Below are 21,478 nucleotides of genomic sequence, written 5' to 3'. Positions count from 1 at the left end.
TGACTCAGCGAGCTGGTCCGCTGGTGGAAGCCGCCACCGCCGCCGATGACGGGGCTGGAGCACTGGCTCCGCGTGCCGTTCCCTAGCGGGCGGCGCTTCCCCCCCCCGCCGCCCCCAACAAACATGTCGTCCAGCAGCGTGCTGTGGAGCGGCAGGTGGCCGCGGAACGAGCCTCCGTTGGACAGAACCTCGTCGTCGTCCGTCGTCATCTCTCGGCTCGCACTGAACTTGTTCGACGCCGGTGGACTTTCGTCCCACCTGTTACCCAAAATGCCCTGCTGCTGCTGCTGCTGCTGCATTGCATTCATACCTTGCCGCATCGACCCCTGGGGGTGGTAAACCCCGTTTACAGCCCCGAACAAACCCCCTCTGGTGTTAAAACCGCCGCCGTGCCTATTATTATACCCGTCCTCGTAGCCGCCGTTTGCCTTGCTAGTGTGGACCCTCTTATTAGCCACGTCGCATTCATTGTCTATGTCACTGCAGTCTATGTAAGGGATGGAAGAACTGCTGCCTTTGTTAGCCCTGCAGGCTGGACCTGGGTTAAGGAGACGCTGCTGCTCGCCGCAGGGGACCGTCGTCTGGGGCTCAGAGCTCTCCTGAAGGACGCTGGCGGCGCAGGCGGGCGGCGGCTCCTCGGAACCGTTGGCTGCCCGGCGGTCGGGTCCCGGCGAGTCCGACCGGTCCGCCAGAGGGATGGACGTGGCGGTCTGAGGAGAGAGTCAGAGAGAGAGAGAGAGAGAGAGAGAGAGAGAGAGAGAGAGAGAGAGAGAGAGAGAGAGAGAGAGACACGAGAAGGAAGGGAGAGGAAACAGAAAGAAAGGAAAAGGATGGGGCAGGAGAGAGTAGGTGAAGAAAGTGTTTTTCGGTTAACAAGCACACAGCGGAGTGTACACTACAGTATGTGGGCACTAGTACACTGTACACAGCGGAGTGTACACTACAGTATGTGGGCACTAGTACACTGCACACAGCGGAGTGTACACTACAGTATGTGGGTACTAGTACACTGCACACAGCGGAGTGTACACTACAGTATGTGGGCACTAGTACACTGTACACACAGCGGAGTGTACACTACAGTATGTGGGTACTAGTACACTGCACACACCGGAGTGTACACTACAGTATGTGGGTACTAGTACACTGCACACAGCGGAGTGTACACTACAGTATGTGGATACTAGTACACTGCACACAGCGGAGTGTACACTACAGTATGTGGATACTAGTACACTGCACACACCGGAGTGTACACTACAGTATGTGGGTACTAGTACACTGCACACAGCGGAGTGTACACTACAGTATGTGGGTACTAGTACAATGCACACAGCGGAGTGTACACTACAGTATGTGGGTACTAGTACACTGCACACAGCGGAGTGTACACTACAGTATGTGGGTACTAGTACACTGCACACAGCGGAGTGTACACTACAGTATGTGGGTACTAGTACAATGCACACAGCGGAGTGTACACTACAGTATGTGGGTACTAGTACACTGCACACAGCGGAGTGTACACTACAGTATGTGGGCACTAGTACACTGAACACAGCGGAGTGTACACTACAGTATGTGGGCACTAGTACACTGCACAGACCGGAGTGTACACTACAGTATGTGGGCACTAGTACACTGCACACACCCGCACAAAAACTCTTCTCAGACACACACTTAATTGACCACTTATATGGTAGCGGCAAAACAGTCAGTGTTGCTAACTCTCCAGTAACGGAAATAGTCGGGATATGCGCCCCCCCCCCCCCCCCCCCTACTTCAATGCAACTAACGTTTAGAACGCTATTTTGTTTCCGATCCATACAGGAATTAGAAGGTTAATACTTCATGCATTTATTTTTACTAGCAGACTGCCAGTGCTTCCTCCTTTCTTGCTCTGTCACAGAGCAAGAAAGGAGGACCCACTTTTTTTGGTCGACCCACTTTTAGTTTTGCCAACTGAAAATGAAGAAAAAGGAGGGTTTTAACTCTGGCGCCTGTTAAAACGATTTGTCCCCAATTTACCAGAAAAAGTAGCTAGATTTCTCGCCAGAAGCTTTTCACTAATTCAGTCGCATAGGGGGGGTCTGGAAAGAAGCTAAATATGGCGACAAATCCGCTAAGTTGGCTGAAAACAGTTGCTGGTTTTATATTGTCATTCTCAAAAGCACTTGTTCATAATATATTGTTTCTAATCTGTATTGCAGACTGTCAACAAGTCCATTGCAATGAACAAACGTGATGAATCGCAATGTTAAAATTGTAATTATGATCAGATTAAAAAAATGTCTTCTTCATCCTGACAGTTCTCTGAAAAAGCTATGTTTCTATGTCAGTCGTTCTTAGATTTTTCAAAAATAGCAGATCTACAAGCTCGTACGAGCTTGTAGATCTGCTATTTTTCAATAGCTAAAGCATAACATAATGCTAACACCAAAAGGGGTTCCCGCCCAAAATGGCTTAAGTAACAACAGTAAATGATCTGTATGCCCCCCCACCAGACCCGAATAGTTCTGATGATCCTCATGGGGGCTATCCGCAGCCCCGCCCCCCCCCCCCCCCCCCGCCCCATCGGTGAAAAAAAAGAAGTTGATGTTTTCTCGCGTTTACGCTGATATAATGACGTGAAGCTAGCGGAAAGGCATTTACGTGGATTTCATGTGTCCCGACCTAGACCTAGAATGCTATGATTTATAAATGCCGAGTGCACTTGCATGCCTATGCATGCATTCTAGAGGCAAGTCACATAAGGAAACTGCCCCTGCAAGCGACACCTTTTTATTTATTTATTAGTATATTTCTATAGCATGCGCGATTGCGCTGCTCACTTGACAGCCTTCTCTAGGCTACTCGCAGTGCAACGCGTTGTGAGCTTGTAGATCGGCTCCCGTGGACTCGCGGTGCATGTTAAATAACAAACTCACAATTATAATAAGAACATTATAGGCCTACACTTATCTGCATTCTGCACTGTACGAATCCAACGTTGTTTAGTGTTGTTTAGTGAGTCAGTTCTCTGACTGTCGGTGTGTGTGTGTGTGGGGCGGACAGCAGCATGCGGCCGCTGAACCGAGTCCAATCTGGGTGAAATTTACATTGGAAAATTAATATAACGGCGCGGTGAGCCCGGCAAGGACAGAACACGGCGACGGCCCGATAAAAGTGCCGTTGGAATAGTAGCTTATTCGGCAGGTTTAAGCGGCGACAGGCTGGCATCACTGGAGAACTGTAGCTTCCTCTGTCTGGACGAAGCGACCCTTCTTAGCTGGTGGTGGTTTCATTGTGAATGAAGTAAGCATCACACTGACACTGTACTGTATATTTATACATACCTGGCTAGGTGAAAACAAAAGAAACCCGATTAGCATTTGAGTACTTGGTGGCCGCACCCAACCCATTTTAACACCTCTGAACAGCCAGTGGAGAGGTTCACATTTTCGGAATGTAACATAGTATGCAGTCTGTGACAGAGTCAGAAAATCTGTAATGTAACTAATGTTAATATAAAATGTCCACGAAAATGTTCATGGGGGCTAAAAGGGGCTATTTAATTCTTCATGGGGGCTATAGCCCCATAGCCCCCACAGACTCTACGTGGCTGCCCCCCACCCACCGTGTGTGTGTGTGTGTGTGTGTGTGTGTGTGTGTGTGTGTGTGTGTGTGTTTACCTCTTTTGGCACTTGTGAGTGGAAGGAAGTAGGTTGAAAGGATGCACTGCTATTGGACAGAATCTTACTGTGCTTCCTGGAAAGACAAGCATATGGTTGGCTAGCGTCAAAACGTGAATCATGAAAACGGATGAATTAATGGTTACTAATATCCAATATTAATACGATATTAAATTGTGTCATGCCAAATGACGAGCTGTTTCATTTAACAAGTGGTTGTGCTTTTCAAAACCATTCCATCTTTCTAAGATGGCACACTCACGCACGCACTCACGCACTCACGCACGCACGCACGCACGCACGCACTCACGCACGCACACAAATATATCAATATATTGGCGGACAAGTTGACATTCAGACGTCCAACCAATCAATCAATCAAGAGGATAGAGCTTTCACCTTTCAAACGGAAGCTTCTTGAACTCGGAGTCTTTCACATAATCAATGATCTGCTTCTGGGTGCGACCGCTGCAACACGAGAGAGGAGAGGAGAGGAGAGAGTTAAAATATCACACGAACCGCCGACCCGGCAATCATTGGACGACCTGCTCTACCTCCTATGAGCCACAGCGGCGCCCAACCTTTATTGATAGGAAACGGTATGAGTCACACAGGAAAATCACGAATGTGATTCATTTGTTTTACCTGAAGCGGAAGGAGGATCCCCGGGTGAACAGAACCGGCTTGGGTTTGGGCTTGGGCTCCTCGAAGAGCCTGAAGAAGGCGTGGTACTCCACGCAGATCTTCCAGAACACCTTGCAGCAGTCTCTGCTCGCCATGTTGAACTCCAACGTGTCGTGGTGAGAACTTTGCTGCGAGACACACACACACACACAGGAGGAAGACAATTAAATAGAACCTTCCTTTTTCGCCAAGTCCCTCCCCCCCCCCCCCCAACCCGTCATAAGAACAGAAGACTTACAGTGGGGTCTGATCTCAGCTTGATGAGGAACTTCTTGCGCTTGAAGCTCAGCTTTCGAATCTTGGACCAGTTGAAGGCGTTGATCCTGGTGTAGCCCTGTGACATTGCAAAAAACACACGTTAGCGTCTTTTTATTAACCCATTCTGACCTGAGATCAGATTCATACGAGGTTTCCACTGGACAACACACTGGTCTGATGAACCCATTCTGACCTGAGATCAGATTCTAAAAATGTCAGTCGTTCTTCGATTTTTTTTCAAAAATAGCAGACCTACAAGCTCGTAGCGCGCCACTCGGTGGCGCGCTATGAGCTCGTAGATCTGCTATTTTTCAATAGCTAAAGCATAACATGATGCTAACACCAAAACGGGTTCCCGGTCAGAATGGGTTAAGCAGACACTGGGGTAGGCCGAACGGCCCGAAGACATTTTGTTGTGCAGGAATGGCATAAATTGGTACTATTAATTGTACTATAATGACTGGAAAAACGTTGTTTTGCGCAAAATATATAAATAAAGTTGTTTCTCCATCTCCACAGCTGGAGAGCATTTCCCTGATTCAGCTCATCATCAGTGTCGATAGCTCAGCAGTTGAACTTGAACATGGGGCACATTCTTCCCCCTCCTGGGCTGAGAGGTTGCCAAGGTTGGGTGGAGACCCTCACCACAAAACCTCAACCCCCAACTTAATTAAGCGCCCGAGTTGTCACGTCAGCGGCATTTTCTGAATGCCGAGAGCGCTTCGAAGAACCCCTCAAAGAAAAAACGTTTTCCCCTCAAAGACGTAGTGTTAATGGCCCGTAGTGTTAATGGCCCAATCTATAAATTAGGGTTATATAGTCACTTTAACCCTCTAGCACCCAGAGTTGCTTTTTAGCAACAAATTTAATTTAATTAATTACTAAATTATTATTATTTTTTTCTGTTATTTTTTCACCTAAACGTCATCAGTGATGTTCATTGCAATGCCATTGGTCATGATATTTGCATATAAACACCCCCCACAGAGGCTGAAATTCACACAAATAAAAAATGTCTGGACTCTGTGCGATTTTGAACATTTTTTAACCTAAGACTTTTGACCTTTACCCTAATAAAAGTAGGTAAAATAATTGTAATATATGTTTTTTTGTGATCATTAGAATGTCTAGAACATGTTTTATTCATTATTGTGAAAGATATCCCCCAACTGTAAATTATTAATTTATTATATTATTATATAATTATTATATAATTATTATAACATTTTCATCAAACTTTTTTAGTGTCAGTCCTAGTAGTACAAAGTAGTAGTAAGGTTTCTATTTTTTGCAAGTAGAAATTAATGCGGGTGTTAGAGGGTTAAATACGAGTGTAAATGCTCGTGATGGTGGTGGGGCTATACCAATTTGTTTGTATCACTTGGGCCTTTTAAGTCTGAGGATGTTATTCAGTGGGAAACTAGCAAGAATGTTAACAAATGTCTACTAGCTGACGTTGCTTGATGTAAACATACAGTATTTAAGGTTTTGGCTGTGTCATGCTTGATGTAAACATACACTATTTATGGTTTTGGCTGTGTCACGTTTGATGTAAACCCGTACACTACAGCATGTACAGTATGTGATGGCTTTGGGTGTGTCACGTTTGATGTAAATCCACAGTGTGCATTTAATGGTTTTGTGATGTATAAACGTACGGTACGCAATGGTTTCCATTGTGTCATGTTTGATGTAAAAATCTGTGTGTATATGATGGTTTTGGCCGTGTCATGTCTGATGCACAGTAAATCTATACTCACATGTATGCGATTGTTTTGTCAATGTCACGTTTGATTTGCAGCCATGCATGTGATGGTCACTGTACTGTACTGTACTGTACTGTACTGTACTGACCAAAGAATGTTCTGACCGTAGAGGGACAACAACGCTGTATTCAGGGTTTTGGATGTGGAATTTGCATTCCGTGTAATCTTCGCCCTATTTTTGGGAGCCGAGTGACCTACTGTGAGACCGCATTGTGTGAAGCAGGAACAGGGAAGTTTCCATGCATGAGGAGAAGGACGACACACATTTGACTATCATGTTCATGTGTTTAAGCCTACTATTTAGGGCCAGTATAGTTCTGTCTCAATGTTGGGTCCGTGGGCGGCACTGGACTCCCCGGGGGTTAACAGTTAGAAACCAAATGGACCCCGCTAGAGTTAACCCATTCTGGACCGGGAACCGCTTCTAAGGGTTTTAACTAAGCATTATGATATACTTTAGCTGTTGAAAAATCGTAAGAACGCGGCACAAATCTTTGAATATAATATTCTTTCAGAGCGAACCTTTTTTTAAATTAATTTAACCCTAAATGGGTTAAATGACCACTGAGGATTTAACTATGTACTGTAGACTATAGGCGGCCTCATGGAGGGGAGAGGAACTGATTGGAATAACGTGTTAATAATAATATTATAATAATAATAATATGTTCCTTCTACGTCCCAAGTGGGGAAACTCCCCCCTTTCAGGTGTGAGCCACAGACAGGACTGACCTGGAACACTAAGACCCCGGTGTGAGCCACAGACAGACTGAGTTTGGTTCCTTCTCGGTCCTTGGCCGGGTGAAGGCGAACGCCGTACATCTCCAAGCGCCGCGCAATCTCCGACAGCTGGTAGTCGGACTCTGCTGGCGTCTGACCTCTGGGGTGGGGGCGGAAAAAAAAAGAACAGTCAGTCAAATACTCATCAGTCAGTAAGACAAGACGGGCAGTCTATCATCACTGATAAAGAGGCTGGATAGCCCCGAAACATCCGTCTCTCAGAAAATATTGGTAATGGGCTCCCTCGCCAAAAATTAAATGTTTTTTGTCCCGTGTGCGTATACATTGTGGTGGTTTGCATTGTTCATATCTCAATCTTGAAGAGGTTTTTTTAATAGCTTTTTTAATATTTCCATGTGTGATTCAAACATAATCTTTAGTGTGATGATTTGTGGAGTTATCTTGTTGAATTTTTAGAATCTGATCTCAGGTCAGAATGGGTTAATCAGACCAGTGTGTGTCCAGCGGAAACCTCGTATGAATCTGATCTCAGGTCAGAATGGTTTAAGTGTTTGTTTGTTTACTACAGAGCTTATTTTGTGAATTGATCCGAAGCGAACCCAAAGCGAAGACGTTGGGCTGGGCGCTACATTCAGCGGTGTTTACTGTGCTAGTGTTGACAAGACGCCAATGATCAAAGAGGCTGAAGCCGCCCGCCGCTGTGGGCAGAGAAAAAGAAAACAGACCACAAAACATGTTTGTTTCCACACACAAGTTCTGAAAATAACTTCCTGTTTCCCGTATAAGCCACTGAATTAGCCACTTCCTTCCTGTGCTGGCATGGGGCCATTGAAAACTGAGTGACAAAGAGAGAGAGAGAGAGATAGACAGAGACGAAAAAGTGTCGAAAAAGTGTAGTTATGGTGTGAAAGTTTGTGGCTGCCTTATAACTAGGGACGGGTATTGTTTGGATTTTTGCGAATCCGGTACCGAATTCCGGTTCTTAACGATTGCCTATTTCGGTTCCAAAATGGTATGAAATAAACTTATACCATTCTGACCTGAGATCAGATTCTAAAAATGTTCTTCTACATCCTGACAGTTTTCTGAAAAAGCTAGGTCGGTCCTTCGTCGGTCATCTGATATATCCAGACTTTTATTCTTGCATCTGAATGTGTCAGACACACCCGTCACAGAGTTTGCATTCAGGTTTTGAAAAAGACTTTTGATTATCTTTTTTATATTTTTAACATAAATTAATACCCCATTAATAACTTGTCCTATCTATGGCCGTGGAAAAATAGCAAACATATAATGAATGACATGACAAAAATAAGGAGGCCAGGTTGAGTGTGGTTAAGTGTGTCTGTGAGTGAGTGGGAGCGTGTGTACATGTTTGCGGTGGCAGTCAGTGATCTTGTCTCTCAGGGCATTTTGGTCAGGTGTGTGTGTTTGTGTGCGCGTGTGTGTGTGTGTGTGTGTGTGTGTGTGTGTGTGTGTGTGTGTGTGTGTGTGTGTGTGTGTGTGTGTACTGACACATGCTTGCGATGGCAGTCAGTGATCTTGTCTCTCAGGGCATCTTGGTCAGGCAGGTACTTGTTGTGAAGCAGATGCTGCCAGCTCTGAGTCTCCTCGTAATCTCCTATCTCCGCTGTGAAAGAAAGGAAAGAAAGAAAGAAAGTAAGTAAGTCAGATATGCTTATCAAAATCTCTTGCCTGTTATCACATATTTTATGTGAAATGCTTTGGCAACTCATTCAATTTGAGTACAAGAACTTAGCCTGATGTGAAGGCCCCACCTAAGCCTAACATTAGCCACATGAATCCCTTCCCTAATAATGAATGAACACTAACCCCAACCCTAACTGTAGCCTGAATCTTTTCATCGTTGTAAACCAAACTAAAATAAATCCGTCTTACCATAAAAATACCCCTTTCCCTCGTGGGGAGGACCATAGTGATGTAACCATAAGGTCAAGGGTCATATCAAATGTAGTCTACTGTATATTAGCCTGTTTCAGAGTGCTAGCACTGGACTCTGTTCAGATGCTAGGAAGCTAGCTAAACACTCACACACACACACACATCAGCTGCTCAATACAACAGATTATTAAAGATTACCGGTATTTAGAACTAAGTGATGACACTAGTACATGTTCATCTTTTATATACACGTCCTTAATGACACAATTCAACAATGCAGGTTTGGTGAATCGTTTTCCTGAACTTTACATTTTTAGAATCTAGCAGCCGAGCAGCTGATGTGCGCGAGGGCTTTGCTAGCTCCCTAGCATGCACGTTCCAACCCATATGAACTTCCTAGTATCCACGTTCCAACCCATATGAACTTCCTAGTATCCACGTTCCAACCCATATGAACTTCCTAGTATCCACGTTCCAACACATATGAACTTCCTAGTATCCATGTTCCAACCCATATGAACTTCCTAGTATCCACGTTCCAACCCATATGAACCTCCTAGTATCCACGTTCCAACCCATATGAACCTCCAAGTATCTTGAACTTCCTAGTATCCACGTTCCAACCCATATGAACTTCCTAGTATCCACGTTCCAACCCATATGAACTTCCTAGTATCCACGTTCCAACCCATATGAACTTCCTAGTATCCACGTTCCAACCCATATGAACTTCCTAGTATCCACGTTCCAACCCATATGAACCTCCTAGTATCCACGTTCCAACCCATATGAACTTCCTAGTATCCACGTTCCAACCCATATGAACCTCCTAGTATCCACGTTCCAACCCATATGAACCTCCTAGTATCTTGAACTTCCTAGTATCCACGTTCCAACCCATATGAACTTCCTAGTATCCACGTTCCAACCCATATGAACTTCCTAGTATCCACGTTCCAACCCATATGAACCTCCTAGTATCCACGTTCCAACCCATATGAACTTCCTAGTATCCACGTTCCAACCCATATGAACCTCCTAGTATCCACGTTCCAACCCATATGAACCTCCTAGTATCCACGTTCCAACCCATATGAACCTCCTAGTATCTTGAACTTCCTAGTATCCACGTTCCAACCCATATGAACTTCCTAGTATCCACGTTCCAACCCATATGAACTTCCTAGTATCCACGTTCCAACCCATATGAACTTCCTAGTATCCACGTTCAAACCCATATGAACCTCCTAGTATCCACGTTCCAACCCATATGAACTTCCTAGTATCCACGTTCCAACCCATATGAACCTCCTAGTATCCACGTTCCAACCCATATGAACTTCCTAGTATCCACGTTCCAACCCATATGAACCTCCTAGTATCCACGTTCCAACCCATATGAACCTCCTAGTATCCACGTTCAAACCCATATGAACTTCCTAGTATCCACGTTCCAACCCATATGAACCTCCTAGTATCCACGTTCCAACCCATATGAACTTCCTAGTATCCACGTTCCAACCCATATGAACTTCCTAGTATCCACGTTCCAACCCATATGAACCTCCTAGTATCCACGTTCCAACCCATATGAACCTCCTAGTATCCACGTTCCAACCCATATGAACTTCCTAGTATCCACGTTCCAACCCATATGAACTTCCTAGTATCCACGTTCCAACCCATATGAACCTCCTAGTATCCACGTTCCAACCCATATGAACTTCCTAGTATCCACGTTCCAACCCATATGAACCTCCTAGTATCCACGTTCAAACCCATATGAACTTCCTAGTATCCACGTTCCAACCCATATGAACCTCCTAGTATCCACGTTCCAACCCATATGAACTTCCTAGTATCCACGTTCCAACCCATATGAACTTCCTAGTATCCACGTTCCAACCCATATGAACTTCCTAGTATCCACATTCCAACCCATATGAACCTCCTAGTATCCACGTTCCAACCCATATGAACTTCCTAGTATCCACGTTCCAACCCATATGAACTTCCTAGTATCCACGTTCCAACCCATATGAACCTCCCAGTATCTTGAACTTCCTAGTATCCACGTTCCAACCCATATGAACTTCCTAGTATCCACATTCCAACCCATATGAACTTCCTAGTATCCACGTTCCAACTCATATGAACCTCCTAGTATCCACGTTCCAACCCATATAAACCTCCTAGTATCCACGTTCCAACCCATATGAACCTCCTAGTATCCACGTTCCAACCCATATGAACTTCCTAGTATCCACGTTCCAACCCATATGAACTTCCTAGTATCCACGTTCCAACCCATATGAACCTCCTAGTATCCACGTTCCAACCCATATGAACTTCCTAGTATCCACGTTCCAACCCATATGAACCTCCTAGTATCCACGTTCAAACCCATATGAACTTCCTAGTATCCACGTTCCAACCCATATGAACCTCCTAGTATCCACGTTCCAACCCATATGAACTTCCTAGTATCCACGTTCCAACCCATATGAACTTCCTAGTATCCACGTTCCAACCCATATGAACTTCCTAGTATCCACATTCCAACCCATATGAACCTCCTAGTATCCACGTTCCAACCCATATGAACTTCCTAGTATCCACGTTCCAACCCATATGAACTTCCTAGTATCCACGTTCCAACCCATATGAACCTCCTAGTATCTTGAACTTCCTAGTATCCACGTTCCAACCCATATGAACTTCCTAGTATCCACATTCCAACCCATATGAACTTCCTAGTATCCACGTTCCAACTCATATGAACCTCCTAGTATCCACGTTCCAACCCATATAAACCTCCTAGTATCCACGTTCCAACCCATATGAACCTCCTAGTATCCACGTTCCAACCCATATGAACTTCCTAGTATCCATGTTCCAACCCATATGAACTTCCTAGTATCCACGTTCCAACCCATATGAACTTCCTAGTATCCACGTTCAAACCCATATGAACTTCCTACTAGTATCCACGTTCCAAACATTGAACTTCCATTCCGTTTACGGAAAGATACAGAGAACATCTTAGCTTAGCTTAGCTAGCTAGCTCGCTCCAGTTAGTACTTACACTGGATGATGTGAGAGACCATGAGTGCAGCGCTGGTGTCGTTGCAGATGAGACGACCGCACGCCAGGTCATGTTTGATCTGGAGAGCAAACAAATAGCTGGAGAGAGAGGGAAGAAGAAAGAGAGGGTTTTGTTTACATGGGAGTGAAGTGTGAGTCAATGTCATACTTAAACTAAAGGCCCATTTGAGAAATCCCAAACAAAATGTACAAAGATGATCCTGGATGTCTCTGTGGAAACATCAGGTTAGACAGATGTTAGGTTCTTAGCTTACCTATGATTCTTGACGACTTATCTTTTTTACGGATTATTTATGTATTTGATGTATATTACCTCGTGTTGTTCTTGCTTACTGTAAATCGCTCTGGATTAAGAGCGTCTGCCTAAATGCCTACATTTTAAATTGTAAACATGAGAGCTATAATGCCTGTATAGAAAGTACTGGGTCAACCCCCCTCCAAAGATTAAGACTTTTGGGAGCTATTACAAACCAACCAACCTATCAGCAGCTATGGCCATCTTTAAAACAGGGTCCATTTTTACATTACTGGCTGTACGTTAGAGAAGGCCGAGACAAGACAGTGTCTACACCTCTCCATCCAACCATTCAACAGCATCTCTGTCGACTCTTCTGCCTGCGGTCACTCCATCTGTCGGGCCTGTCCATCTGTCTCTCCATGTGTCTGCATATTATGCTTCTGTCCGTCTCACTATACTTTGGCACCGGCAACTAACAAATGGCTCCTGACATGATTCTCTGACCGTGCAAGCGTTTTCTGATGACACTTAATGTCTATTCTATTTTTTTTTAAATTATTTATACACATTCATTTGCGGTGTACCCTGGCTCAACCTCCTTCCGCTCAGCTGTCTGTCTGCCTGTCTGTCTGTCTGTCTGTCCCTTCGCTCCCCCAGTCCCGAAGCAGAGGAAAGACGCAGCGCTGTGGACAGCTAAAACAAAGGACGAGTGGCTCCCTTCCAACTTCCTGTGCTGGACCCCCCCCCCCCCCCCCTCCGTTGAGCAGACGTCTCTCGATTCTCGAAACCCATGAATCAAATGCCAAATGGAGAGTGACTTATTTGACGTTGTGAAGTGTTTTTCTAAAGCATCGCAGCAGGGCCTCACAGGGCCCAGCAGAGCAAAAGGGTACACTGCACACTTCCTATACAGAGCATTGTGTTATGTTGTGTTTGTGCGTTTTCCATTTCCCGGTTCAATGCCCTGTGACACTGGCTGACGGTTATGAATTTAGTCTACTTCCTCAGGAAATAATTACAATTAAAAAAATTATAGTTTGAAAAAAAAAAAAACATTGTTATTACTATGTTTGTGTCTATTCAATCATCTTTATGATGGATTTACAGTATTTTGTTTTGCCCACCAAGAGTAGATACAGTAAGTAGAGGGTCAAATTTGCCGCTGTGCTTGAGTCGTTTGCTCTCACTTTTTACCCGGCAGCCCAATAATTATCATAATAAATAAATGCTGTGCCTTCAAAGAACCTTCGATGCTCCCAAATGGGTGTTTTCAGAAGAGTGCCTGGCTTTTCCAGCTGGGACAAGTTGACTCAGAGCTTGACATTCTTTCAATCTGCTTTTTAGCAGAATGTTAAAAACAAAACAATTTACACGGATCTGGAGCAGGTCTGAATCGTTGTGAATCTACATTTTAGGGCCCCGGCCGTCTCTCAGGTTTGTCACCATAGCAATCCCATGCTATAGTCCTTTTATTGCTGTGTACTAACCAATTTCTCATGGGAAACCATTTCTTTAAAGCATTTCCTGTGATGTGACCCAAGGTCTCTGATGTTGAGTTTGTGACTGGGTTCCCTTTGGCAAAGAACTCGAAAAATGTCAACATGTCTCCTTTTCTGATGTTCTGGAATGTGGATGTAAAACGTGTTAAAAAAATGGTAAGGCGACAATACTGTCCATCTCTTCTCCAGAACCTTTTGTCTGTTTTGTTTTGTCACAAACAACAAGTGGCACTTATATGAAGCGAGCGGGCATATAGGTTTGAAGGACTGAGCAGGGAAATAAAAAACACGAGACCTCTGTCATTTTTAGAAAGGTTTGGTTTTTGTTTGGTTTTTTTGGCGTCTGCCGATGGCGTCGGAGGCCTGCAACGCCACACTCACCGAGTCAACTCCTCCATCAGCTGCGTGTGGTCTGGAGGGAAGAACTTCACCACGAAGCGAAGGATGGTGTTTTTAGGACCTGACGGAGGCAGAGAGAGAGAGAGAGAGAGAGAGAGAGAGAGAGAGAGACATGGAGATGATGGAGGACAGAGGAAAGGAAGGAGAGACGCAGAGAATTGGAGGGAAAGATTGGAGGCAAGAAAGCAATCTGTTAATATCACGTGCAATTATGAAACCGTCACATTGTGACGTTTGAGAACGCCCCGTTATATTTGCTTAAAAGTAACGTTAAACCGTTAAACCTCATTATCTCACTTCCAGTATTATCACGACACTGAAATGTACATAACTAAGTCATATAGCAGTTTTCCAAATTTCCACATTCACTTACAAAAGGTCAAATAAAACACATTTTCCAATTTTCTCATTATAATTAATTTAGTCATTATATCCTCCCCCATCGGTGTGTGTGTGTGTGTGTGTGCATGCGTGAGCGATCTTACGTCTGACTTGCTTCAATGTTGGCTTCAGCAGGTCCAACCAAACCTACAGGCAAAAACAAAACAACGTAAATACAAGTTCAAACATAGACATTGCATATGTGCGAGTGCTTGCGCGCGTGCGTGCGTGCGTGTGTGTGTGTGTGTGTGTGTGTGTGTGTGTGTGTGTGTGTGTGTGTGTCGAAGTGTCCTTGAGCAAGACGCTGAACCCCTAATTGCTCCTGATGGTGCTGGTTGGTGCCTTGCATGGTTTCTGCTGCCATGTGTGTGTGTGTGTGTGTGTGTGTGTGTGTGTGTGTGTGTGTGTGTGTGAATGTGTGTGAGTGAGTGTATGGGTGAATGTGATGCACAATCTATGTAAAGCGCGTTGGATAAATTATGAATGTGTGTGTGTGTGTGTGTGTGTGTGTGTGTGTGTGCGCGTGCGCGTCTCACCGTCATCTTGCGGTGGTCCAGGTACTCCAGACCAAAGTAATCTCCCTCCAGCAGGTTGAGGTGGGCACACACCAGGTCAAACAGCACCTTGCCTTGGGAACGTTGCTGCAGAGGAGCAGGAGAACAGAGAGACAGCAGTGAGATCAGGGTCGTTCAGAGGAGGAGGAGATGGAGAACCTTTTTTTTTTGTTTTAACCAAAACACATCACTTCACCCTGCCTTTTTTTTTACTTTAAAGGTATATTCAGTGATTTCACTTAATTAAAAAATCACTTATTTTTTTGTGATAATCCTCTCTACTATAAAGTGTGCCATATAAGGAGTTCCTCCCTGTCCCCAGTTAACCCCTGGGGGGGGTCAAAAAACCTTTTTGGCTCTCTATCCTGATTGGATGAAAGGCTTAGGTCCCACAGCCAAAAACGAAACCTAAGATTTTTTTGAGTGAAATCACTGAATATACCTTTAAGTCAACAGTAACAAGCAGTTGGTTTGGGATAAAACTGTGTCTGCTGCGACCACCTGCCAGTTTGCACTTGGAACATTTTGTATACGGACAGAGATGCTTGATTGATCACAGCTTACTGTAACTGACTCTTAATTTGAAAGTTGTCGTCTTCACAACACATCAGAATAGGTATAGCACAGGGGGGTGCCCAGAAGGTAGATCATTATCTACCAGTAGATCACAAAGGCTTTACATGGTATATAGACCTGACGTGACATGACATGAATTTGACCGGTTGAATAAAATAACCCAAACTACAGTATAGAGGTTTTAAGGTGACTTGATTGATTGACATAAAAAAAAGAGAGTGTCAGCTCAAAACACAATGCGATAATTTGCTTTCAATAGTGTTGCACACACACACACACACACAAACAATCAATATACGAGTCATATACAAATAACTACCGGTTCCATTTCCCTCTCTCTCTCTACTATTTCCCATTCCATTGGTCTGTTACTGTATATACATGCAACACCAGTGCTGCTATACTTTCAGAGATGAGATGATGCTTTAGTGCGTGTGTGGATCTGGTTAAAGGGATTGTGACATTAAAAAAAAGGTTTTGGAATTGTTCTTATTTTTTTTTGGTTTTATAATCTCAATTGCACCCAAAAAACATGAACTTTTAACATTCAGTAGATTTTCTGTGATCTGGGGTTTTCTGGCTCAAACAGGTGCTCTGATTTTGCTGGCAGTTTGTGATGTAAGAGCCTGCAAATCCCATATATGTCAATGGGATTTTCCAGCAGATGTCACTGTTTTCACTGTGTTGCCTGTTTTCATTGTAGCTCAAAAGGCTTCCAAACCCCAAAGAAAACTTCAGACCACAGAAAATCCACTGAATGTTCAAAGTTCAGGTTTTTTGGGTGTAATTGAGGTCATGGAACCTAAAAAAAAATAAATGAAAATGAATGTCATAAAACCTTTAAGCTGGTCATTTTGAAAGTAGCTCTCAGGTTAAAAGAAAGTGTAGGCAGACTATGGGCACCCTCTGGTATACCATACCAGGACCATAAAACAAGTGCAAGAATTCAGAGTGGAACAGGGAGACCCATAGTCCTCTCCCAGGCCTCCGGCCTGCACAGATAAGTGGATTTGAATTCAGCACCAGGCACCATGCAGTACTGTAACCTGTACCGGTTAAGTATTGTGTGTTCAGGATTACACAGGAAAACACAATGCCCCATCAGTCACTTTGCACTGCTGGTTTACCGCGACACGGAACTGAACATTCTTGTGTGTTGTTGGTGCACTGTTCACATGTTGTGTTGCCAGACATTAAACAAATTAATCTATATTTGTGCGTGCAGATAAATTAATACAAATAGAAAGAAAAAAAGGTTTTATTTTGGCTTGCTTGCACTTGTGCGATGAGGTGAATCAAACTGAACAAAGCCCAGAATAATGAGTCTCTTTAATCATTTTCTCTCAGGCAATTCAATCCTAAAATGATGGCCTCCTCTCTCAGTCTGAAGAGCTTTTTTAAGTGTCACATCTTATTATTTTATAACCACGTCTCAGACGCCGCTTGTAAAGTTAATGAAAAGCCTTTTCCATCATCACCCCCCCTAGACACAGACACACGTGTATACACGCGCACATGCACACACACACACACACACACACACACACACACACACACACACACACACAAACGTAAGGATGACAGGCTGGCCTATCTACAGCAGGGCGGTATGTCTGTAGCAGTACTGTAAACATTCACATAACTTCATGCTTCACTTGCTTTGGGGGGGAAACCCTGTCTGAAGAACAAGAAGAGGTGTGCGCGTGTGTGCGTGTGTGTGTGTGTGTGTGTGTGTGTGTGTGTGTGCGTGTGCGTGCGTGCGTGTGTCTGTGTGTGCGTGGCTGCGTGCGTTCGTGTGTTCTTGGTACTGCAAGTATACTGTGAGCAATTTCACAAATTGTACTTAAAATAGTTTCTCAAAATAAAAAACACAATTTCCACAACAACCCATTGTAAAAAACCAGTCTTACAGTAGGTGCAGAGAGTGAGACAAAACAAGAGTGAGAGTGAGACAAAAAAATAGAGTGAGAGAGTGAGACTAAACCAGAGTGAGAGAGTGAGACTAAACCAGAGTGAGAGAGTGAGACGGAGAGGGAGACAAAACAGAGTTAGTGGTTGAGAGACACTGGCAGACAAAACAGAGAGAGAGAGAGGAGATGTGGAGAAACAAAAAACAATGGTTGGGTAACAGAGTGCAGAAGACCAAGAGGGACCTCTGCCAGATCTGTCACCATCTGGTGTGTGTGTGTGTGTGTGTGTGTGTGTGTGCGTCTCCGTGTGTGTGTGTGTGTGTGTGTGTCTCCGCTTGACCTCACAGACGGCCTGATCAAGCAAACAGGAGCAGATGGTGTCACACACACACACACACACACACACACACACACACACACACACACACACATACACACACACACACACACACGGGTGCACACACGCACACACGCAGCAGGTAGTAACTAAGCCGAGAATGGCCACTCGCCAGCACGCCACATGTTAATGTTAATGACTTGCAAAAGGTATCGTCACATTGCTTTAAAACCCATTTTGACCTGAGATCAGATTCTAGTAAAAAATTCTTCTACATCCTGACAGTTTTCTGTAAAGCTTATGTTTCTATGTCAGTCGTAAACCGCTACTGTCGGTTGGGATATTTTATTCAACGGTCAAATTAATTTGAACTTGAAAAAAAAAAAATGGTATATAATATATGGTTTTATATGAAAATTATATATATATATATATTAAAAAAAATAAAGTCTGCATTAGTCTCTTACACTAGAAAAGTGGGAGCAAGTCCTAGTCAAATTTTTTTATCTGACAAAGTTTTTTAAAGAAATATGTAAAGAAGCCACTGTTATTTTCTAGAGACAAGGACAGATAAACAGACTCACTACCCCCCCCTCGCCTCTCTCTCCTTTGTTCATATTGCTTTTGTCTAATAATGGAAACGCCAACGTTGGACGTAAGACATGGCTGTTATTGCACTCACTATTGTGTGCAGAAGATCAAAACCATGTTGTATTGACGTTGGATCGGCTACACAGGGACGGATATCACGGGATGAAACAACGGCGTGCGTGGACACGTCCCTTTATATTGCTGCGCATTCTGCAGAAGAAATGCTATCGCACATTTAACCCATTCTGAACGGGAACCCATTTTGGTGTTAGCATCGTGTCGTGCTTTAGCTATTGAAAAATAGCAGATCTACAAGCTACGAGCTTGTAGGTCTGCTATTTTTTGAAAAATCGAAGAACGACTGACATTTTTAGAATCTGATCTCAGGTCAGAATGGGTTAATCAGACCAGTGTGTGTCCAGTGGAAACCTCGTAGGAATCTGATCTCAGGTCAGAATGGGTTAAGAACACTCTCCTAACACACTCACTCCCGTACATGAACATTAAACAAAACACTGTGGAAAAAGCATAGCTGTTGGCTAGAGATTTGGGACCCTATTTTCGCCAGTGCTAAACCCCTTATCCCTAAACTTCTTTGCCTTTTTGAGTGGTGCAACCACTCCTACAGCTACAAGCAGCAATGTCCGTGTACCTGTGTACCTGTGTAAGTGAGCACGAGTATGTGACTTATTTATACCAGTAGGGGGCACCAGAAACAGAGAGAGGGGTATTGCTGTGCCTGCTAATGAGAGAGAGAGAGAGAGAGAGAGAGAGAGACAGAGAGAGAGAGAGAGGGGGGGGGGGGGGGGGGGAAATTGCACCACTCAGTTCACACGGGTGTGATTTATTTTACTATTTAGGAGAGGGAAAAAAAGCGAATAGCCAATCTACAAGCTCACAACGTGTCGATGTAGATTGGCTATAGTTGAGCAACTTTAAAATGTTTTCAAAATAGTAAAGATCACACCCGTGTGAAGTGAGTGGTGCAACTCCGTGTGGGGGGGTCCCCGGAAGTTCCAGAACCTGCAGGGGGGCCAGGCCGATTCCGGCGAGCCGCCGCACGTCCCGAAACGGTTGAGAAATGACAGAGTTACCGTGTGGGGGTCCCTCTACTGTACTGTACTGTACTGTACTGTACTGGCACACCCGAAATCATCATATATAGTTAGTATGTGCGTGTGTTAGGTTGCGCCCAGGTGGTGAAAAACAACCGTGCTGTTTTGGTGCTCAGACCCAGGCAGCCAGCCAGCCAGCCACACACAGCTCCGTAAGGGAGTGGTTGCACCACTCAAAAAAGGGGCAGAACTTTAGAGATAAGGTGTATATAGGATGGCAAAAATAGGGCCCATGTGGTGTACAGGGAAAACAGTAGAGAACCAAGTATAGAATGCGTTATGAAGTATATAAGGTTTAAATGTATATTCAGTGATTTCACTCAAAAAACCTTAGGTTTCGTTTTTGGCTGTGGGACCTAAGCCTTCGTCCAATCAGGATAGAGAGTCAAAAACGAAACCTAAGGTTTTTTGACCCCCCCAGGGGTTAACTGGGGACAGGGAGGAACTCCTTATATGGTCAGCACACTCTATAGTAGAGAGGATTATCACAACAAAACAAAAAAATAAGTGATATTTGAATTAAGTGAAATCACTGAATATACCTTTAAGTGTTGGAAGATCTCACTCTTATAGAATGGGTTGGTTTATCACCTCTTCCGAGTCCTGACCGACCGATGGATTTGAAATTGAATTCATTTATCTAACTAAAGGTCATCTCATTATGTGCCGTCGCTGGTATCGAGTTGCACCACGCAGTGAGCTGTTACTGTTGCTCTTGTAACTACAGTACACCGAGTACAGTATTGTATTATTTTTTTCATCAGCATGATTCATGTCCCGTCACGCTGAGCTGAGCTCGGCTGGCGTGACTTTTAACACAAATTGCGAAATGCACTTCAGCCGTTTATGGAGGAAGAGCGCGGAGGGAGAGAGCGGGTGAAAGGGCTTGCCGTTGGACTTGCCCTAGCCTTGACGACCGTGCCCTAGCCTTGACGACCGTGCCCAATCCTTGACGACCGTGCCCTATCCTTGACGACCGTGCCCTATCCTTGACGACCGTGCCCTAGCCTTGACGACCGTGCCCTATCCTTGACGACCGTGCCCTATCCTTGACGACCGTGCCCAATCCTTGACGACCGTGCCCTAGCCTTGACGACCGTGCCCTAGCCTTGACGACCGTGCCCTATCCTTGACGACCGTGCCCTAGCCTTGACGACTGTGCCCTATCCTTGACGACTGTGCCCTAGCCTTGACGACCGTGCCCTAGCCTTGACGACCTTGCCCTATCCTTGACGTCCTTGCCCTAGCCTTGACGTCCTTGCCCTAGCCTTGACGACCGTGCCCTAGCCTTGACGACCGTGCCCTAGCCTTGACGACCGTGCCCTAGCCTTGACGTCCTTGCCCTATCCCTGACGTCCTTGCCCTAGCCTTGACGTCCTTGCCCTAGCCTTGACGACCGTGCCCTAGCCTTGACGACCGTGCCCTAGCCTTGACGACCGTGCCCTAGCCTTGACGTCCTTGCCCTAGCCTTGACGACCGTGCCCTAGCCTTGACGACCGTGCCCTAGCCTTGACGTCCTTGCCCTATCCCTGACGTCCTTGCCCTAGCCTTGACGACCGTGCCCTAGCCTTGACGACCGTGCCCTAGCCTTGACGACCTTGCCCTAGCCTTGACGACCTTGCCCTAGCCTTGACGACCGTGCCCTAGCCTTGACGTCCTTGCCCTAGCCTTGACGACCGTGCCCTAGCCTTGACGACCGTGCCCTAGCCTTGACGTCCTTGCCCTAGCCTTGACGTCCTTGCCCTAGCCTT

General features: G+C 44.9%; 1 protein-coding gene across 2 annotated transcripts in view; it reads right to left on the bottom strand.

Annotated features, from left to right (window-relative positions):
• LOC308311923 (N-chimaerin-like) overlaps window positions 1-21,478 on the bottom strand; it is a 168,915-nt gene that overhangs the window by 126,701 nt on the left and 20,736 nt on the right. For both annotated transcript variants that reach the window (XM_080758724.1, XM_080758723.1), the window contains exons 3-13: window positions 15,181-15,285; window positions 14,749-14,791; window positions 14,246-14,324; window positions 12,108-12,205; window positions 8,636-8,750; window positions 7,112-7,259; window positions 4,594-4,689; window positions 4,317-4,483; window positions 4,071-4,139; window positions 3,672-3,747; window positions 539-710 (exon numbers count right to left, since the gene is read on the bottom strand). In XM_080758724.1, coding sequence (XP_080614850.1) covers window positions 539-710; window positions 3,672-3,747; window positions 4,071-4,139; window positions 4,317-4,483; window positions 4,594-4,689; window positions 7,112-7,259; window positions 8,636-8,750; window positions 12,108-12,205; window positions 14,246-14,324; window positions 14,749-14,791; window positions 15,181-15,285 — 1,168 coding nt within the window. The remainder of the gene's footprint in view (window positions 1-538; window positions 711-3,671; window positions 3,748-4,070; window positions 4,140-4,316; window positions 4,484-4,593; window positions 4,690-7,111; window positions 7,260-8,635; window positions 8,751-12,107; window positions 12,206-14,245; window positions 14,325-14,748; window positions 14,792-15,180; window positions 15,286-21,478) is intronic.

Source organism: Protomyctophum bolini (assembly GCF_963924005.1).
Source record: "Protomyctophum bolini genome assembly, chromosome: 24".
Classification (NCBI taxonomy): domain Eukaryota; kingdom Metazoa; phylum Chordata; class Actinopteri; order Myctophiformes; family Myctophidae; genus Protomyctophum; species Protomyctophum bolini.
Note: the sequence above shows the minus strand (reverse complement) of the source record. Positions and strands in the feature narration are given on the sequence as shown.